Source organism: Carcharhinus amblyrhynchos, chromosome 7, assembly GCF_965287045.1.
Source record: "Carcharhinus amblyrhynchos chromosome 7, sCarAmb.v2.hapA, whole genome shotgun sequence".
NCBI lineage: Eukaryota > Metazoa > Chordata > Chondrichthyes > Carcharhiniformes > Carcharhinidae > Carcharhinus > Carcharhinus amblyrhynchos.
The window spans coordinates 8,692,603-8,711,266 of record NC_137330.1 but is presented as its reverse complement, the minus strand read 5'-3'; the positions used below and the strand labels follow the sequence as shown (position 1 = coordinate 8,711,266).

Below are 18,664 nucleotides of genomic sequence, written 5' to 3'. Positions count from 1 at the left end.
CTTAAAGATTTAGCCATTTGGTAGTACAAAATTTGAGTATTGTTGAAAAAAGACAGGCTACCTAAGTTTTTAGTCTTGCACACATCAGGATAGCTCACAAGTGGCCCAACTGTAATGAGGAAAACAATAATTTGTACTGCATGAGAAGGGTACACCACGTATGTCCAAATAGATGGTGTTACCATGAGCTCGCCTCACGGCTGCACACTTGCTAACATCTTCACTAGTTTCCACAAGGCTTCCACCTTCGATGGAACAACTAACCACCCCCCCCCCCCCCGCCCCCAACACCTTTGATGGAATAACTAACCTCCTACCTCTAGCATATTTTCAGTAAGTAAGTGATATGTTTGCTATATTTGAGTCTGTAGTTTCACACAAGAACTTTATTAAACACATTAATCATCTTCATTTGGAGCTCAAATTCACCTTTGGAATGGAGCAATCAAGCTAGCTCCCTTTCCTCCACATGCTGGTTGAGAAATCTGCCACAGGTTCTCCACACTGTCAATTCAAGCCTACCTTCACTGATCAACAAATGCATTGGGATTCCTACAGTTCCATGCACTATAAGACTGGCCTTACCTGTAACCTTGTAAATAAGGCCCAGAGCTATTTTCTCAACTTGTAAGTTTGATGTGGAAATAAGTCAAAGCCATTTTGCAGGATTATGGTTACCCTGATCAGATCATCATTTGCTGTATATCACAGAACTCAAGGGGCCTAAGGACTTCACTTTCAGCCCTGAAAAAAAGTGACTTGTGTACCTCAAATTATCCAGGAATAAGATGTCTCAAGTTCTGAGATGCATAGGTTAGAACTCGATGGGCCAAATGGCCTCTTTCTGCACTGTAGTGTTTCTATGATTCTTAAACATGAAGCAAGCTGTTATTATGCAATAGCTACATGAATGGTATTTGCCACTAGCAATGATGCAGCCAAGCCAAAAAGATGTCCTGCCTGTGACACAAAATGAATAATGTGGTACATGAATTTCAATGCCCGCAATGCCAGGTATATAGGCTATATGTCTTATTAATTGGCACATTGTATCAAACAGAAGATCCCTCAGCTGTTTGCAACAGGTACAAGTTGAAAGCGGTATGGTTGCACAGGGCTTAGCACTGCAGCCTCACAGTACTAGGGACATGGGTTCAACTCTGTCTTGGGTCAGTGTGTGTGGATTTTGCACATTCTCTGCATGGGTTTCTTCTGGGTGTTCCAGTTTCCTCCCACAGTCCAAAGATGTGATGGCCATGCTAAATTGATCCTGAGTGTCCCAAGATGTGTACATTAGAAGGATTACCAGTATAAATAAGTGGGGTTACAGCAAACTGCCTGTGTGGGATCCTCTGTCAGAGTATTGGTGCAGACTCGATGGGCCAAATAGCTTCCTTCTACACTGTAGAGATTCTATCAGAAATACTAACCATGCCCAATCAGCCTGTGCTTGCTAATCTCAAAACGCAGCATCCAATATTAGATGTGATTCTGCAATTGGACTATACCTAAATAATCCTGACTGTGCTAAAAATTATACTGATGGTTAAGACAGTCAGTCCGGATCGCAGTGTGGCTCACTTATGCATGCCCAAAGCCACATATTTTCACATAGCTCTGTCCTTTGCAGACAGAAGGAATACAGCACATCTTATACCATTTTTTAAAAATCTAAGCCAAGACTTAAGGAATTGTCTTCCCCTGATTCATTCCCAAGGGAAATTCCTTAACCAAGCAGAGTGGACCTGTCTAGTTTGGATATCAACAAAGCCGATCAGCTAAATGTTCCATGCTGCACTCTCCATTGCAATGCCTCCAGAGTCCACTTGCCAACCAATCAGCATTCTCTTCTCATACAGCATGAACTGTTCCTCCATTACAGTTTGGTAATCTGGTGAGAGCTATCATCATCAGTGCAAGGCATCTTCTTGATCAAAGGATAGTTCTTCCAACTGTCCTATACAAATACAAGTTTTCGATCTAGTTCATTCACTCTTACTTACACCATGAACCTAGTTTCGACCGCATGCCATTCCTAACGCTTGATTTCACAACTGATACTTAAAGGTGTGTTTGCTACTTTTTTTGCGAAATGCAATCCTCAGCGTTCACATCTTACCAGAGTCATAATTTGGAGGCTTCATATCCCCTTGGTTCAGCTCGGTCCCATATTTCAACTTATGATGTTTAGCTCTGAAAGGAAGATGGGGAAATGTTTACTTGGGGCAACTGATTTTGAGAAATTGACAAGTTACAGAAATGTAGAAAATAGGAGCAGGCCATTTGGCTCTTCAAGCCTGCTCCACCATTCATTACGATCATGGTTTATCGTCGAATTAAATATCCTGATCCCAGATTCCCCCCGTACCCCTTGGTCCCTTTAGCCCAAGAGCTAATTTCTTCTTGAATTAATGCTGTACTAAAATCCTGAATTAATGCAGCACACACAGATCCTTCAAGGAATAATGCAAAATCCAAACTATTCACTATACAACAAAAAAATTACAAGTCATTGAACTGCTGTCAAAAATAAAGACAAGGCAAGCTTCAGAGAAGGATTTTCAGACAGCCGGAGAACCATACTTATAGTTCATACAGTCATAGAGGTTTACAGCATGGAAACAGGCCCTTTGGCCCAGCTTGTCCATGCCACCCTTTTTTAAACCCCGAAGCTAGTCCCAATTGCCCGCATTTGGCCCACATCCATCTATATTCATCTTACCCATGTAACTGTTTATATGCTTTTTAAGAGACAAAATTGTATCTGCCTCTACTACTACCTCTGACAGCTTGTTCCAGATACTCACCACCCTCTGAAAATATTGCCCCTCTGGACACTTTTATATCTCTCCCCTCACCTTAAACCTCTGCCATCTAGTTTTAGACTCCCCTACCTTTGGAAAAAGATATTGACTACTAAGCTGATCTATGTCCCTCATTATATTATAGACCTCTGTAAGATCACCCCTCAGCCTTCCAAGCTTCAGAGAAAAAAGTCCCAATCTATCCAGCCTCTCCTTATAACTCAAACCATCAAGTCCAAGTAAATCTTTTCTGAACTCTTTCCAGTTTAATGATATCCTTTCTATAATCCGGTGACCAGAACCGTACACAATTTTCCAAGTGCGGCCTTACCAATGTCTTGTACAACTTCAACAAGACATCCCAACTCCTGTATTCAATGTTCTGACCAATGAAACCAAGCCTGCTTAATGTCCTCTTCACCATTCTGTCCATCTGCGACTCCACTTTAAATTAGTTTCAGACCAAAAAAACAATAGAGCAACAGGATACAGCAACTGAATATTAGAAAAAGAGGTAGGTCATATGACCCTGATTGCTCAGTCAGAGCTAATCATCGACCTCAACTCCACTTCAACAAAATCAACAAAGATTGACTAAGAAGTTGATAAAGAAAGGAAGGATAGACTATGAAGCTAAACTAGCACTAAGTATAAAAAAGGACAGTAAGAGTTCTTACAAATATATAAAGGAGGCTGGCTAGAGTGAATGTTGGACCTTTAGAGGACGAGAGGGGGGATTTAGTGGTGGGAGATGAGGAAATGGCGGAGGCTTTAAATAAGTTTTTTGCCTTGGTCTTCACGGAGGAGGACGCAAATAGTTTGCCGGATATTAAAGATAGAAGGATGGTAGGAGTTGAGGGCCTGATGCGATTACTGTCGCTAGAGAGGTAGTGCTTGATAGACTAATGGGACTGATGGTGGACAAGACCTCAGGACCGGATGGAATGCATCCCAGGGTTCTGAAGGAAATGGCAGAGATGATAGTGGATGCCTTAGTGATTATTTTCCAAAATTCGCAGGATTCCGGGGAAGTGCCGGAAGATCGGAAAACGGCTAATGCTACGCTGCTGTTTAAAAAAGGTAGCAGACAAAAGGCAGGGAATTATAGGCCGGTTAGTTTAACGTCTGTAGTTGGAAAAATGCTTGAATCCATCATCAAAGAAGAAATGGCGAGGCACCTGAAAAGGAATGGTTTGATAGAGCAGACGCAGCATGGATTCATTAAGGGGAAGTCGTGTTTGACGAATTTATTGGATTTCTATGAGGATGTGACGAGTGCGGTAGACAGAGGGGAACCGGTGGATGTGGTGTTTCTCAATTTTCAAAAGGCATTTGATAAGGTGCCTCACAAAAGGTTGCTTCAGAAGGTTAGGGTGCATGGAGTTGGGGGTAAGGTGTTAGCATGGACAGAGGATTGGTTGTCTAATAGGAGGCAGAGAGTTGGTATCAATGGGTGCTATTCTGATTGGCGGTTGGTGACTAGTGGAGTGCCGCAGGGATCGGTGCTGGGGCCTCAGCTATTTACCATTTATATAGATGATCTGGAGGAGGGGGCTGAGTGTAGGGTGACGAAATTTGCTGATGACACAAAGATGAGTGGGCAAGCAAATTGTGCGGAGGGTGTGGAAAGTCTGCAGAGGGATCTGGATAGGCTGAGCAAGTGGGCGAGGACCTGGCAGATGGAGTACAATGCTAACAAGTGTGAGGTTATCCACTTTGGTAGAAATAATAGGAGGGATTATTATTTAAAGGGCTACAAGCTGCAGCGTGCTATGGTGCAGAGGGACCTAGAGGTCCTTGTGCATGAGTCACAAAAACCCAGTCTGCAGGTGCAGCAGGTGAAGAAGGCGGCGAATGGAATGCTGGCCTTTATAGCGAGGGGGATAGAATATAAAAGCAGGGAGGTCTTGCTGAAACTGTACAGGGCACTGGTGAGGCTGCAGCTGGAGTACTGTGTGCAGTTTTGGTCACCACACTTGCGCAAGGATATGTTGGTCTTGGAGGGAGTGCAGAGGAGGTTCACTAGATACCAGAGATGATGGGGTTGGACTATGAAGAGACTAAATATACAGGGTCTGTACTTGGAGTTTAGAAGGACGAGGGGGGATCTTATAGAGACATATAAGATAATGAAAGGGATGGATAGGGTAGAGGTAGAGAGATTCTTCCCGCTTAGAAAGGTTTGCAGGACTAGAGGGCACAGCCTCAAGATAAAGAGGAGGGGGGGGGGCAGTTTAGATCGGAGTTGAGGAGGAACTTCTTCACTCAAAGGGTGGTGAATCTCTGGAATTCTCTGCCCGTTGAAGTGGTGGAGGCTACCTCGTTAAATATTTTTAAGACGCGGGTTGATGGGTTTTTGATAAGAGAGGGGATTAAGGGTTATGGGGAGAGGGCGGGAATGTGGAACTGAGCCACGACAGATCAGCCATGATCTTATTGAATGGCGGGGCAGGCTCGAAGGGCTAGATGGCCTACTCCTGCTCCTACTTCTTATGTTCTTATGTTCACTTTTCTGCACCATCCCCACATCCCTCGATTTCCTCAGTGTTCAAAAATCCATTGACCTCTGTCTTGAATTTACTCAATTACTGAGAGTATATTCTTAGGTTAGATAGCTCCAAAGATTCACAAAGAAATTTCTCTTCATCTCAGTCCCAAATGGCTGCCCCTTATTCAGAAACTGTGACTCCCAGTTCTAGACACCACAGCAAGGGAAAAACAATAAAAAATGGCAAGTATCTGGGTTAAATAGGCCAGCTGAATTCCATTCTGCATTAAGACACCAAGCTTTCAGGGTCCTTTCTTTGTGTGACATTTTGAAGATTTTTTTGTACCACATGCAAAACCACAGGAAGTTTTGAATAGTTTAAAATTAAAAATAAGTAGGAAGTATTTCCTATAGAATGCCGCACCACATAACCTCAATACCACTTTTCCCTCATTTCCAAATCTGATAGATACTAGCAAAGTAAATAATTTTTTTCAAATATTTACTTTATGTTAAGGACTCTGAAAGGTTATTGTCATTTAGGTGGGTACATCTGTAATTATTGTAAATATAGTGTGGTGAAGATTTTTTGTTTGCTTGTTTATTGTTCATTTACTCAATGTTCATTACATCTTCCAGGTACTTAATTACATGAGTCTTGATTTGATTATATATTGTATAAACTTGCATCTACCAAAGTCAAATGGCAACATAACATATTCAATGAGCCAGAATACAGTTGCAAGGCATCTCCTCCTACTAAAATGAATCACCTAACACTGAATTTCATTTGCCATTTATCCACCCACTCCTGGAAGCCTGGTTATGTACTTCTGTTTATAGATGCTGTCTTCAGCTTTATCTGTCAATTTGCTATCAACTGCACATTTCAACATTATGCATAAAGTTTCCTAGCTCAAATCAATTCCGTACGTGAACACTGATCCCAGCACCAATCCCAAATGGACCCAATGTATATTTTCGTCAATTCCTAATCACACTCTCTCTTGTTGCCAACTTTCAGTATATTCTGCAATCTAGCATCCACCTGACCTTCATCAGAAGTTACTTATGTGGCACCTCAAGGAAGAAATTCTGTAATTGAACATACAACAACAGAGTGGTTATATTACTGTATTAGAATCCAGAGGCCTGGACTAATGACCATGACAGCTCGGCAATTTTAATTCAATTCATCAATAAATCTGGAATAAAAAGCTAGGATCAGTAACAGTAACTATGAAACTATCAAATTATCTTCAAAACTCATCAGGTTCCCTAATGCCCTCCTAGGAAGGAAACCTATCATCCTTACCCTCATCCTTAGAGAGGCTAAATAGACTGGGTCCGTACTCGCTGGAGTTTAGAAGGATGAGGGGGGATCTTATAGAGACGTATAAGATAATGAAGGGGATGGATAGGGTAGAGGTAGAGAGATTCTTCCTGCTCAGAAAGGACAACAGGACTAGGGGGCACAGCCTCAAGATAAGCGGGGGGCGGGCAGTTTAGAACAGAGTTGAGGAGGAACTTCTTCACTCAAAGGGTGGTGAATCTCTGGAATTCTCTGCCCGTTGAAGTGGCAGAGGCTACCTTGCTAAATATATTTAAGACACGGGTAGATAGGTTTTTGGTAGGCAAGGGAATTAAGGGTTATGGGGAGAAAGCAGGAAAGTGGAACTGATCCACTTCAGATCAGCCATGATCTTATTGAATGGTGGGACAGGCTCGAAGGGCTAGATGGCCTACTCCTGCCCCTACTTATGTTCTTACGTACCCAAAAGGACATGAAAGCTTTGGAAAGAGCAAAGAAAGTTCACCAGGATGTTGCTTGGTCTCGAGGCCATTAACTATGAGGAGAGGTTGAATACACTAGGATTGTTTTATTGGAAAGAGGGAAGCCGCGAGGAGACCTGATAGAGGTCTACAAAATTAGGAGTGGCAGAGACAGGGTGGATAGTCAGAGGCTTTTTCCGAGGGTAGAAGTGTCAATTACAAGGGAGCACAGGTTCAAGGTGAGAGGGGGAAAGTTTAAGGGAGATTTGCATAAGAAGTTTTTCCACACAGTGGTGGATGCCTGGAACACACTGCCAAAAGTGGTGGAAGCAGGCACATTAGCAACATTTAAGAGGCATCTGGATGGTTACATGAATAGCGAGGGAATAGAGGAATATGGACAAAGGGCAGGCAGACTTTTTTTTAAAAAGTTTAGTTAGGGCATCATGATTGGCTTGGACAACTGAAGGAACTATTCCTGTGCTGTACTTTTCTTTGTTCTTAACCTTGACTGGCCTACGTGCGATTCCAGACCCAGAGCAAATGGTCGATCTTAACTGACCTAGCTAATTGCTTAATAATATTCAGGACCATAGCATAACACCAACTTTAAACAATTAGGGATGAGTAATAAATGTTGGTCTTGCCAGCAACACCCACATTCCATGAATCAGTTAAAAATACACAACCATTGCATTACCTGCCCTACACTTATTTCGTTAAGGATTAATAAAGCTTGTTAAATGCAATCTTCCTTGTATCAGATTGTTATCTGATCTTTTAGCAATGATTTTAGCATCTTTCTGATTACCAAGTTAAGCTATCTCATTTTTGGAAACTAGATTTCTACATTCAATCAGTGGTTAAACAATGCTCTACAATTATTCCTTTCCCTATTGAACTTTGAAACAGGGATAGAAGTGTCTTTTCTACTTCCTCCCTCAAAGAAAGCCACCCACATGGATTTTTCACTGTTCAACTCACTGACAGCCAGCCACAGGTTACAGGGGCAGGCTCAATCCAACTTCTGATTTAGAATAGCATCCTCCATAAGGGAACTGTTATTTCTCATGAACAGAGCAAGAAAACAGTCTGATTCTTCAATCAGATCGAAGAATAGTCACTGATGTATGCAGAGTCTAATGCAGGAAGTATAAACTACATTTAAATCACTTAAGGGGAGTAGAATAAAGATTGGAGAAGACAAATGGGAGTAAGGAAGAGAGAAATAAGGAACATTAATTACTTTTTAAAACGCACTGACACTAATCAACCTACAAAGAATGGGACTCCAAATTTGCAAAATTAAATTTTCAGAGTCAGACAGATTATTTAGCAATACTTAACAATCATCGGGTCATTAAAATGTTACTTAACGCTAAGCATCAGCCCTAACTTTTCATGCCATCCTTAGTGAAGAATTAGTTAAGTACCACAATATCACACAACTAGGTCTTTCAATGCTGAGTTTATCAGCGTCAACTGCTACTGCATACTCTGTGGAAAACCATAGGGATCTCTGACAGCAAATTCCAGGATTCCATGTTTAAATACATATGTGCAAGTGCCAGAAGCTGCTATCCGATTTACTCCATAATGACAGTGAATATATTAGCTTCGCCATTATTGCTTTGAGTATCTGTGGGTGCAATACTTGTGGATTTTTGCTAAATGCAGGATGCTGTTGATCACAATTTTTAAATTATTTTATAGGAAACGAATGCCACTGGCAATGCCAGCATTTTATTCATCATTCCAAATTGCCCTAAAGTGATGGTGAGCTACCTTCTTGAACTGCTGTAGCTCATCTGGTGTTGGTACATCTAGAGTCCATTGAGTTCATAAGGAGGAGGAGTACGCCATTTGGCTCCTCGAGCCTCTTCCAACATTGGAGGGGATCAGCGCTGAGTTGATTGTGGCTTTAACTCCAATTTCCTGCTCGCCACCTCATAACTGTTGACTCCCTTGGCTATCAAAAATCTATCTTACTCAGCCTTGAATATATTCAATGACTCAGCCTCTAACGATCCTTCTCATCTCTCAAATCCAAGACTCCTCATCTTTAAACTGTGCCCTTTGATCTAGTCTCCCTCAAACGAAGAAAAATATTTTGACTATCCATCTTGTCAAATCTGCTTAGAAATCTTATGCTTCCATAAGATAACCTCTTAGTTTCCAGGATTTAACCAGGGACAGTGAAAAAATAGCGATATAGTCTCAAGTCAGGATGGCATGTGGCTTGTTGGGAAGCTTGGTGGTCTGATGCTCTTGGTTTTTCAAGGTGGAAGAGCTCATGGGTATGGAGATGCTGCCAGAGGAGATTTGGTGAGTTTTTGCAGTGCGTCTTAGAACATAACTAGGAGCAGGACTAAGCTACCTGGCCCCTCAAGTCTGCTCCGCCATGCAATAAGATCATGGCTGATCTTTTGGTGGAATCAGCTCCACTTACCCACCCACTCACTCACCATAACTCTTAATTCCTTTACTATTTGAAAATGTATCTATCCTTGCCATAAAAATATCCAATGAGGTATCCTCAACTGCTTCACTGGGCAGGGAATTCCACAGATTCACAATCCTTTGTGTGAAGAAGTTCCTCCTCAACTCAATCCTAAATCTGCTTCCCCTTATTTTGAGGCCATGCCTCCTAGTTCTAGTTTCACCCGCCAGTGGAAACAACTTCCCTGCTTCTATCTTATCTATTCCCTTCATAATATTTCTGGAAGATCTCACCTCATTCTTCTGAATTCCAATGAATATAGCCCCAGTCTACTCAGTCTCTCCTCATAAGCCAACCCTCTCAACTCCGGAATCAACCCAGTGAATCTCCTCTGCACCCCCACCAGTATATCCTTTCTCAAGTAAGGAGACCAAAACTGTATACAGTACTCCAGGTGTGGCCTCATTAGCATCTTATACAGCTGCAACATAACCTCGCTGTTTTTAAACTCCATTCCCCTAGCATTGAGGGACAAAATTCCATTTGCCTTCTTAATTACGCGCTGCACCTGCAAACTAACTCGAGATTCCCGCACAAGGACACCCAGATCCCTCTGCACAGGAGCATGCTGCAAATTTTTACCATTTATATAGTAGTCCATTTTGCTGTTATTCCTACCAAAATGGACTACCTCACATTTACCAACATTGTATTCCATCTGCCAGACCCTCACCCACTCAGTTAGATTATATCCCTTTGCAGATCAGTATCCTCTGTACACTGCCACTCATCTTGGTGTCATCTGCGAATTTTGACACACTACACTTCGTCCCCAACTCCAAATCATCTATGTAAATCGTAAATATTGCAGTCCCTACACTGATCCCTGAGGCACACCACTAGTCACTGATTGTCAACCAGAAAAACACTCATTTACCCCCAATCTTTGCTTTCTATTAGTTAACCAATCCTCTATCCACACCAATACCATGCAACTTTATCTTACGTAGCTGTCTTTGGTGCGGCATCTTGTCAAATGCCTTCTGGAAATCCAGATACTCCACATCCACAGGTTTCCCAATGTCCACCGCACATGTAATGTTCTCAAAGAATTCCACCAAATTAGTCAGACATGATCTTCCCCTTCATGAACCCATGCTGCATCTTACCAATGGGACAATTTATATTCAGATGTCTCGCTATTTCTTCCTTGATGATAGATTCAAGCATTTTCCCTACTACAGAAGTTAAGCTAACAGGCCTATAGGTACCTGCCTTTTGTCTACCTCCTTTTTTAAACAGTGGCATCACATTTGCTGTTTTCCAATCTGCAGGAACCACCCCAGAGTCCAGCAAATTTTGGTAAACTACATTACCATACTGCATTTGCTATTTCTCCTGCCATTTCTTTTAGTCCCCTAGGATGCATTCTGTTAAGGCTGGGAGGCTCATCTATCTTTAGCCCTATTAACTTGCCCAACACTACCCCTTTTTTGTGATAATGATACTTTCTCGGTCTTCACCTGCCACAACCTTCTTGTCATCAATTTTTGGCATGTTATTTGTATCTTCCACTGTGAAGGCTGGCAAAATACATGTTCAATGCCCCAGCCATTTTCTCATTTCCAATTATTACATCCCCCTTCTCATCCTCTAAAGGACCAACGTTTACTTTAACCACTCTTTTTCATTTTATATATTTGTAGAAACGTTTGCTACTTGTTTTTATATTCTGAGCTAGTTTACTCTCATAATCCATCTTTTCTTTATAGCTTTTTTCGTGGCTTTCTGCTGACCTTTAAAGATTTCCCAATCCTCTAGCTTTGCACCAATCTTTGCCATTTTGAGTGCATTTTCTTTCAATTTGATACCCTCCTTATTTCCTTAGATATCCATGGCTGATTATCTCTTTTTTTTTTACAGTCCTTCCTTATCACTGGTATATACTTTTGCTGAGCACCATGAAAGATCGCTTTGAAAGTCTTCCACTGTTCCTCAGTTGTCCCACCATAAAGTTTTCGCTCCCAGTCTACCTTAACTGACTCCTCCCTCATCCCTCTGTAGTCTCCTTTGTTTAAGCAGAAGACACTGGTATTGGATTTTACCTTCTCATGCTCCATCTGTATTTTAATTGCGATCACTTCTCCCAAAAGGATCCCTAACTGCAAGATCATTAATTATTCCTGTCTCATTACACAGGATGTGGGTATGCCGGCATTGGACTGGCGTAAACACAGTAAAAAGTCTGACAACACCAGGTTTTAGTCCAACCTATTTATTAAATAAATAGGTTGGACTAAAACCTGGTGTTGTCAGACTTTCTACTGTCATTACACAGGACCAGATCTAGGATAGTTTGCTCCCTTGTTGGTTCCATTACATATTGTTCAAGGGAGTTATCGTGGACATATTTTATGAACTCCTCCTCAAGAGTGCCTTGACTGACCTGGTTTGACCAATTGATACTTGGATTAAAATCCCCTATATGATAACTGCTGTACCATTTTTACATGCATCAGTTATTTTATTTCATGCTCTACCATGATGTCATTATTTGGTAGCCTATAGACTACGCCAGTCAGTGACTTCTTCTCCTTACTACTTCTAATTTCCACTCAAATGGATTCAATTTTTTTTTTCCATAGAACCTACATCATCTCACTACCATCCTGATGTCATCCTTAAATATCAGAGCTACACCACCTCCCTTGCCTTCCTGTCGATCCTTCCGATACCCCTGGATATTCAACTCCTGGACATGATCATCCTGCAACCATGTCTCTGGAATGGCCACTAAACCATACTTATTCACAATGATTTGTGTTGTCAACTCATTTGCCTTGTTTTGAATACTACGAGCATTCAGATAAAGTGTCCTTATGTTAGTTTTCGTACCTTCTTTTTGAATTCTAACACTTCCAATAATATCTCCTGAGTTCTCCTTCCTTTTAACTTTCTTCCTGATTTTTGATGTAGTTGGAACATTCTCTCCACATTTTGTCCTTGTTCCCTCCTTCTCGAACTCCTTACATAAATTCCCATCCCCTGGCATATTAATTTAAACCCTTCCAACTGCTGTAGTAAACACTCCCCCTAGGGCATCAATCCCAATCCTGCCCAGGTGTAACCTGTCCAATTTGTACAGGTCCCACATCTCCCAGAATTGGTCCCAATGCCCCAGGAATCTGAAACCTTCCCGCGATACCATCTCTTCAGCTATATATATATATATCCAATATACCCTCTCATTTCTACTAGCTCCCTGTGTTGCGATTTTAGGACCTCATCCCATTTTTTACCTTGTACACACTGATGCCATTGTGCAGTGGTGGTGGAGGGAGTGAATGTTTAAAGTGGACAAATTGCCAGTCAAGCAAGTGGTTTTGTCCTGAATGATGTTAAACATTTTTAGTTGGATGGGGTGGGGTGGTGTGGCGGATGTCTAATAGCAACTTATTCGCTGCAGAATTCCCAGCCACTGACCTGCCCTTGCAGACACAGTATGTATTCAGCTGGTTCAGTTTGGTTCCTGGTCAAAAGTAACCCACAGGACATGGATGGTAGGGATTCAATGAAACAATATGAAAGGAAGATAGTTTAATTTTATCTTGTTGGAGATGGTCATTGTCTGGTAATTGTGACATAAACATTACTTGCCATTCATCAGCCAAAGCCCAAATACTGTCCAGATCTTGCTGTATGTGGGTAATAAGAACATAAGAATTAGGGCCATTAGGACATGAAGCCCTTTAGACATCTTTTGCCATTCCACTAGATCATGACTGATCTGGTTGTGATCTTATCTCTAATGCCTGCCCTATTCTGAATGCCAATTAAAATAGAAACAGATAAGCCTCTGGAGCCAATACAACAGTTTTTCAGATTCAATTCAAATAGAAATACAACACAGCCTTCAAAGCACTGATATAAGAGCAAAATAATGAGACTTCTGGAAATCTGAAATATAGTTAGAGTTAACAAAGCTGAATATTTCCAGAATATTTTGCCTTTATGTTAAAACATAAAGCTGTGTGTAAACTTGATGCTTTTTTATGATTACAAATATGAAACTTAGCTATAATTCTACATTGAAACTGTTAGAACAGTGTGTGGAGATCAGTTTGAACAGATGTAAATCTAGAGGAATCGTTAATAGTATTTGTTTCACAATAATGGGAATCTGCAAAGGGAAGTCGGTTAACTGCACATACATTACAGAATCATTGAAAAATTTAAAAAGTCGCACCTTTCCTGTTTTAGAGCATATTCAAGCATCTTAATTCTTCTAACCAAATCCTTCTTCAGGTTCTCCTGGCCTTTCCTCTCCCCTTGCAAGAAAGAAATCTGTGCCTGAAAGGGAAAAAAAGAAAATTAACCTAAATTCAATCAAAATTAGGGAAAAGATGTAGGTTAGCACATTTTTGAAAGATTTCAAAGCAATTAATGATTTTTCTGGTACAGTGAAAACACACAAAATTGGTAGTCAATATAGCTGTAAATAAAGAGCATTTTAAATCAAAAACTCCATCTTGTAATAAAAAAAATCAAGGACATTCAAACCTTTTAGCACAATTTCAGTTAGTTATAAGCTAAGCACAATGGCAAGGAACATCATTTCTTAATGGTGAAGAAGGAATGCCTTCTCACAGAAAGCAAAACTGGACTGATCACCTAAATTGCTGGCAAGACTCAATTTAGTTTTTGTCATTAACCCATATCTTTAAGAGGTGGAAGAGGAAAATATTTATTTTTGACTTATATTTTAAGTACACAAGCATTGAAAAATCTACAATTCACCTTGAATTGATACACAATTGCAAATGGTTACTACTGGTCTGCACTGCTTCTTTAGAGACTGGGGTCATATGATAGATATAAACATGTCTATATTACATAATCCACCCCTCAGTGAGAAACTCTGGGTTGAGTCATACAGGACAGAGCCCTTCCCATTTTTCCTGCCAGTAATTTCATATCTCTGGGAAAGTTAAGAATGATTATATCACCAGAGATGTTCACATATTCCTTCCCAAGGAAAACTACATGAACCAAACTGATTAGCTAGCAATTGATTGGTGAATCAAGATACTTGTTTCACATACATGAAATAGAGCTTCAAAATGATTGCAAGATGTACACTAAATCTTGGAATAGGAAGATTTTTCTAAATCTTGAAAAGGAGTACATGCAAATTGGTGACTAAAAATTCCATTTAGCCAACATAATGCATTTCATGTATTAATGACTCATCATGTGGAGTTTGCACATTCTCCCCATGTCTGCATGGTTTTCCTCTGGGTGCTCTGCTCCCTCCCACAGTCCAAAGATGTGCAGATTAGGTTGATTGGTCATGCTAAATTGACCCTAATGTCAAGGGGATTAGCAGGGTAAATGAGGGTTACAGGAATAGGGCTTGGGTAGAATTGTGGTCAGTATAGACTTGATGGGCCAAATGGCATCCTTTTGTACTGTTGCTGTTCGTCCATCAACACCATTAGTCATTTTGAGGCTGGATGTGGTGTCCGAAGATGACTGATCAGGCCAATTTGGGCACGGAATGTCCTGGCACATACTGGACAGACTTGTGTAGGCACTGTAGTTGTTGTGCTGGTGGCTCTGGACTTGTGCAGCTTGCGCTTAAGTTGTGCTTCAGCATTGCACCTTGCTTTGTAAGCTTGACAGCCCTTGTGGATGAGGCAGTGCCAGGTAGGGAGGTTTTGTGCCAGCATTTCCCAGGTGATCGTGTCTATGTCAAGCTACTTCAGGGAGGCCTTGCACATGCCTTTGTAATGTTTCTTCTGCCCTCCATGTGAGTGTCTTCCCAGAGTTCCCCAAAAAGGAGCTGCTTGGGTATTTGCTAGTCTGGTATATGGATGACATGATCTGCCCACCAGGTCTGTGCTCTCATCAGATGTGTGTGGGCCGATGGTAGACTTGCTCTAGAGAGAACTTCAGTGTCTGGTACTTTGTCTTGCCATCTGATGCATAATATTCTGCAAAGACAAATCCTATGGAAATGATTGAGCTGTCTTGCATGCCATTGATACACAGACCACGTTTCATAGACATACAGGAGGGTCGTGAGTGCCATGGCGCTGTAGGTCTTCAGTTGTTTCTGGGGGGATTCCTCAACGTTCCCATAAAGTGGAGTACGGTCTACTGAAAGCAGAACTTGCCTTTGCTATTCTGCAGTTAACTTCTGTACCAATAGTCACTGCTCGGGAGACAATGCTGCCAAGGTAAGTGAACTGGTCCACTGCCTGTAGTTTCTGCTCTTTTATTGTGATTATGGGTTCTGTGTACAGTGCAAGAGCAGGCTGGTGCATGACTTTGGTCTTTTTAATGTTGATGGTGAGTCCAAAGTTGTCACAAGCTGTGGAAAGTTTGTCCATGCTGATTTGCATCTCTGGCTCTGAGCCAGTATACAGGGTGCAGTCAAAGAGGAAGTATCTCAGAACAGTCTCCTTCACTTGGTAATAGCTTGAAGTTTCCTCTGGTTGAAGAGCTTCCCATGCACTCTGTACTTGAGGCTGATTCCAGCAACACTGTCCTGGAAGGCATCATTCAGCATGGCAGTAAACATCATGCTGAACAGTGTGGATGCGAGCACACAGCCTTGTTTGACGCCACTGGTGACTGGGAATGCCTTAGAGGATTCTCCGCCATCCAGTACTCTGGCCATCATGGTACCATCTGAATGAATTTGGGGGGGGGCAGCTGAACTTTGACATGATCCTCCCAGGCCTTGTTGGTTGATAGTGTTAAAGGTTTTCGCGAGGTCAACGAAGGTTGTGTAGAGCTCACGATTCTGCTCCTGACACTTCTCCTGAAGTCAGCGCACAGCAAAAATCATGTCATAGACCTTTGCAGAAGCCACACTGTGGCTCTGGAAGCAGGCCCAGCTCCAGATGAGTGACCAGATGATTTAGCAGGACTCTTGCAAGGGTTTTTCCTGTGATGGAGAGCAGAGAGATTCCTCAGCGGTTGTCGCATACTTGCCAATTGCCCTTCCTCTTGTAGAGGTGTATGATGGAAGCATCTTTACGTTCCTGAGGAATGGATCCTTGCTTCCAAAAAGGACTGGAACAACTCGGTGAGCTTCTTAATAAGTACAGGACCAGCAGCTTTGTAGATCTCTGCAGGTATGGTGTCTGCCCCTGGATAGCTGGCTGACATCTTTCGTGACTTCGGTGGGTCATCCACAGCGCTGTTGATATTGACCTGGAGAATCCTCTCTATTGCATCATCATTAATAGTGACAGTCGATTGAGCACAGCTTCAAAGTGCTCGGCCCATCTCTGCAGGATCTGAGCCCTCTCTAATGAGAGTTGTACCATCTATCCTCAGGATGGGGGGAACTCCCGAGAGTTTGAGGTCCATAGAGAGAGCTGAGGGTTAATAGAACCATTTCAAGTCATTTCTGTCAGCGTATCCCTGTATTTCATCTGCCTTGGCGCTCAGCCAGGCATCCTGCATTTTACGTAGTTTATTCTGGACTGTCCTGCGAGCACAGGTAAAGGCATTTTTCTTGGCAGCTGATGATGGGTCGCTCTGACAGGCCCAATGAAGACGGTGCTTTTCAACAAGTAGAGCCTGTATCTCCTCATCACTCTCATCAAACCAGTCACACTGCTTGCAGGTAGAGGGCCCGAGCATCTTCAGTGCAGGTGAATGGACAGCATCTCTGAAGCGCTTCCAGTTGCCTTCAGCACTGCCTGCGAGGTGTAGGTCAGCAAGCTTGATTTCTTCAAGCCAGTGCTGAGGTATGGTGGGGTTCTTTAGCTTGGCCACATTGATTCTTTTCATAACCTTGCTTCCTTGTGGTCACCTCTTGGTCTGATGCGGAGCCTCATTTTGGAGGCAATAAGCCTGTGATCTGTCTAGCAGTCAGCACCACACATGGCCTTGGTCATTCTGACATCCTGCCTGTCTTTTCTCCTGACAATGACATAGTCGATAAGATGCCAATGGTTTGAGCTGGGGTGCATCCAGGAGATCTTGTTATGGTAGACAGATGGAAGGTTGTGTTGGTGATGAAGCGGTCACGTGCTGCACTGGTCTTCATTAAGAGTAGGCTGCTGTTGTTGCACTTGCCCACTCCATACCTCCCAACGACTCCCTGCCAGATTACAGAATCACACCCTACTCTTGCACTGAAGTCACCAAGCAAGATCAGCTTGTCGGTACTGCTCATTGCTGATTGTAGGGCGTCTAGTTCTTCATAGAACTTGTCTTTCATCTCGTCCGGGTTGTTCATTGTGGGGGCACAGACACTGATCAGGGTGTCTTGACTTCTGCTCTGTAGCGGAAGCTGTAATGTCATAAGCCAGTCACTCACACCCTTGGGTAGACTATCAAGTTTCTGAACAAGACGACTCCTGACGGTGAATCCAACTCCAGCATCACGACGCTCATTGCTGCCGCAACTGCTCCAGAAAAAAGTGCATCCACCTCCAGTTTCAGTCAGTTGACCTACGTTGGTCAGCCACACTGTCTTCCCAATTCTCATCTGGATCCAGTGGCAAGGCAAGGGTCAAGACGGCTGGAGTTGGGTCTAGGCGTGATGGATGACCAGGACGTCTTCTGTATCTTGTCCTGCTCTTCGCATTCCACAACACTTGCAGAAACTGCCCTCTTGACCGTTGGACCTTCCATTGGTCTTGTCTGCTCAATCCGCCGGAGTCTGTCTTCAGTCTTTTGTACTGTAGGGATTCTATGGATAACCCAGTGACAATTCAGTGCAAGTTGCAGTTTACAAGGAGCGTGTGAACCTGAGCTGAGTTATCTTGTCACAGAGAAATTCACAATTCCAAAGATCAACAGGGCCCAAAATTGAGCGAAATTTAAATAAAGTGAAATTAATTGGAAAACAACTCCTGTGGAGATAGTCTCTGTACCTTCCACAAATTCTCAAAAGACAGCAATTTAATTCAGAGTTTTGCACGACGTTTTCCAAGTTCAATGATTTGAGGGTCTTTCAGATGGACTGTCCTAGGTCTAACGTGCTTTTTTAAAATAAGAAACTGCTAACCTGTAGGCACAATAGAACTAAGGAGCAGTAACTAATCTGATGTCACAGGAAGAGAATGTGCCTTGGAAAAGCAGCCAGCATAATCAAGGGCCTCATGCACCCCAGACATACTCTCTTCCATCTTCCTG

General features: G+C 42.3%; 1 protein-coding gene across 2 annotated transcripts in view; it reads right to left on the bottom strand.

Annotated features, from left to right (window-relative positions):
* The window catches only part of strn (striatin, calmodulin binding protein), a 92,607-nt gene that overhangs the window by 41,853 nt on the left and 32,090 nt on the right, over positions 1-18,664 (bottom strand). For both annotated transcript variants that reach the window (XM_080191898.1, XM_080191899.1), the window contains exons 2-3: positions 13,752-13,855; positions 2,120-2,193 (exon numbers count right to left, since the gene is read on the bottom strand). In XM_080191898.1, coding sequence (XP_080048024.1) covers positions 2,120-2,193; positions 13,752-13,855 — 178 coding nt within the window. The remainder of the gene's footprint in view (positions 1-2,119; positions 2,194-13,751; positions 13,856-18,664) is intronic.